General features: G+C 50.4%; 1 protein-coding gene; it reads left to right on the top strand.

Moving 5' to 3' along the window:
• On the top strand, positions 1–2,424 carry GSTUM_00003864001 (uncharacterized protein). XM_002835065.2 has 9 exons: positions 1–153; positions 206–823; positions 888–984; positions 1,046–1,059; positions 1,119–1,219; positions 1,272–1,406; positions 1,465–2,042; positions 2,079–2,196; positions 2,262–2,424. Exons 1-9 carry the CDS (start codon positions 85–87, stop codon positions 2,320–2,322), a joined length of 1,791 nt encoding a protein of 596 aa, XP_002835111.1. The 5' UTR covers positions 1–84; the 3' UTR covers positions 2,323–2,424.

Below are 2,424 nucleotides of genomic sequence, written 5' to 3'. Positions count from 1 at the left end.
GTTGCCGGAACATCCAGATCTACGGTCCTTCGTCTGAACCCTTCTCTCCATTAACACCTTAATTGAGTGTTTTCTGCGCCGAAGATGATGCAATACGCGGCGTTGGTACTCCAATTGGCATTCGCCATGGGAGCCAACGCTCGAAACAACACTGTGAGATACCTGCCCTCCCAAGTAGCTGATGTCAGCTGACCTTACAATATAGGTCCCTACTCCAACGATGTCCTTCAATGCTTCTGCCGGGACAACCGAGCTCCCCAACACAGATTATTCCAATGAGAGGCTCGGATTCCTCTGGAACCAGGTTGGGCCTGTTGCGACCCACGCCAAGGTTACCGCAACCATTGAACCCACACCGGAAGCAACCCTGGTGGGCCCTGGCGGGTTTCATCCCCTCGTGGCGAGTACCTTCTCCTCCGAGTTAACTGGGGTAAAGCTCCCGCCAAACTTTGCCTGGGGTCTCAGTGCTTCGGCATATCAGATTGAGGGAGCCGCAAAGGACGAAGGGCGCGGACCTTCGATTTGGGATCTCCTGTCGCATCGTGTGCCAAACCAGGTCGCGGACAATTCCACGGGAGATGTCCTTGGTCAACACTATTACTTGTATAAGCAAGATTTTGCTAGACTAAAGACCATGGGCACTCCTTATTACTCACCTAGCATCTCATGGCCGAGAATCTTCCCCTTTGGACACGGCCCGGTAAACGAAGCCGGTGTAAAGCACTACGATGACGTGATCGCTGAGATGGTGAAGAATGGCATCAAGCCTGCTATCAGCTTGTTCCATTGGGATACCCCATTAGCCTTGTTCAACGAGTACGGTGTAAGTACCCTGAGGGTTAAACGACCGAGTGATCAAGTGTGATATTGATTGTTGGCTCTCGTAGGGATGGACAAACCGCAAGATCGTGGACGATTATGTCAACTATGCCAAGTTTGTCATTTCGAGATATGACAAATACGTTCCAGTTTGGTTCACTATTAGTATGTTTACTCTATAAAATTCTCCAGAAGAAAAAACATCACTGCTAACGAGACTATATAGATGAGCCACAATACGTTAGCTTCCGAGTTCCGCCAAGACTCCACGAGTGGCTTTGCTGATATTAGCTTTACAGTGCAACTGGCAATACTCCTACTACCCTGCCGGCACCTATTACCCGTCCTATGGTGTCGGGCCAGGATTGAAGGCCCGTTTCTTGTGTGGCCATCACACCTTGTGGGTATTCCAATCATGCGCGCCCCGTTAAGCGATAGCTGACAATTTGCAGGCTTGCACATGCAAAGGTTGCCAAGTGGTACCACGAAGAGTTCAAAGGAAAGGGAAAAATCACCTTCAAGAACAGCGGGAATTACTTTCAAGCCAACAGCACCAGCGAGGCCGACAAGGTAGCAGTCCAGAGATCGTGAGTACTTGAGAACGAACTCCAGTTGCCTCCTACCCCAGCTAAAGTCCGAATATAGATACGACTTCGTTCTCGGATGGTTCGGTGGCCCATGGACCGACGGCGACTATCCTCAGTCACTCAAGGACACCTTAAGAGATTTGCTCCCTAAATTCACCCAGCAAGAGAAGAATATTATCAAGGGCTCTTGTGATTTCTTCGCCATCGATGCCTACACCGCGTTCTACGCCGGCGCCCTCCAGCGGGGATCTTTGAAGGACTGCACAAGCAACTCTTCATATCCCGGATACCCTGAATGCGCTGCAACATCTTCCAGTGACCCTAACGGGTTTGGGATAGGACCGGGTGCCGATCTGGGCGCAGGTTGGTTGAAGAGCACACCTGGAGGAATTAGGAAGTTCTTGAAGGCCATCACCCAAGACCTCTTCCCAAGCGTCGGGGAGATCATGGTCTCCGAATTCGGCTTCTCGGAGCCCTTCGAAAGCTCCTTCACCAATATTCAGGATGCCCTATGGGATCTGAGGAGAGCAGATTACTTGCAAGGATTCATGGACAACATCCTGATGGCCATTCACCATGACAAGATTAACGTCACCGGAGCGTTTATCTGGTCCATCTGCAAGTTCTGCCTCGTACGTAAATTTTCACAGCACGTCAGCTAACGCTTATCAGATGATAATTTTGAATGGGGGTCTGGTATCAAGACCAGATTCGGCGTTCAACACCTTGACTACACTTCTCTCGAGCGCATTCCCAAAGCCAGTACCTTCCAGATGCTCAACTGGTTCAAGTAGGGCTCCCCACCCCCCCCCCCCAAAGTGGTCAAAGTTCTCACTAACGCGGCCGCCACCGTAGGACTCATGGCGGAGAATTCATTGGCGGCGGAGGTGGAAATAGCACCATGCGCGGATGGTAAGATACTGCACTCGCAGTAGAAAGAGGGGGGAATATAATTGTGCGAGAAATGGAACTGTATTTATAACCGTAATTTGCATTAGTATATATCTGTATCTCCTTA

The sequence above is a fragment of the Tuber melanosporum genome (genome assembly GCF_000151645.1).
Source record: "Tuber melanosporum whole genome shotgun sequence assembly, scaffold_1, strain Mel28".
In the NCBI taxonomy this organism is placed as follows: domain Eukaryota; kingdom Fungi; phylum Ascomycota; class Pezizomycetes; order Pezizales; family Tuberaceae; genus Tuber; species Tuber melanosporum.
The sequence above is the reverse complement of the archived record's forward strand: the minus strand, read 5'-3'. Positions and strand labels throughout refer to the sequence as shown.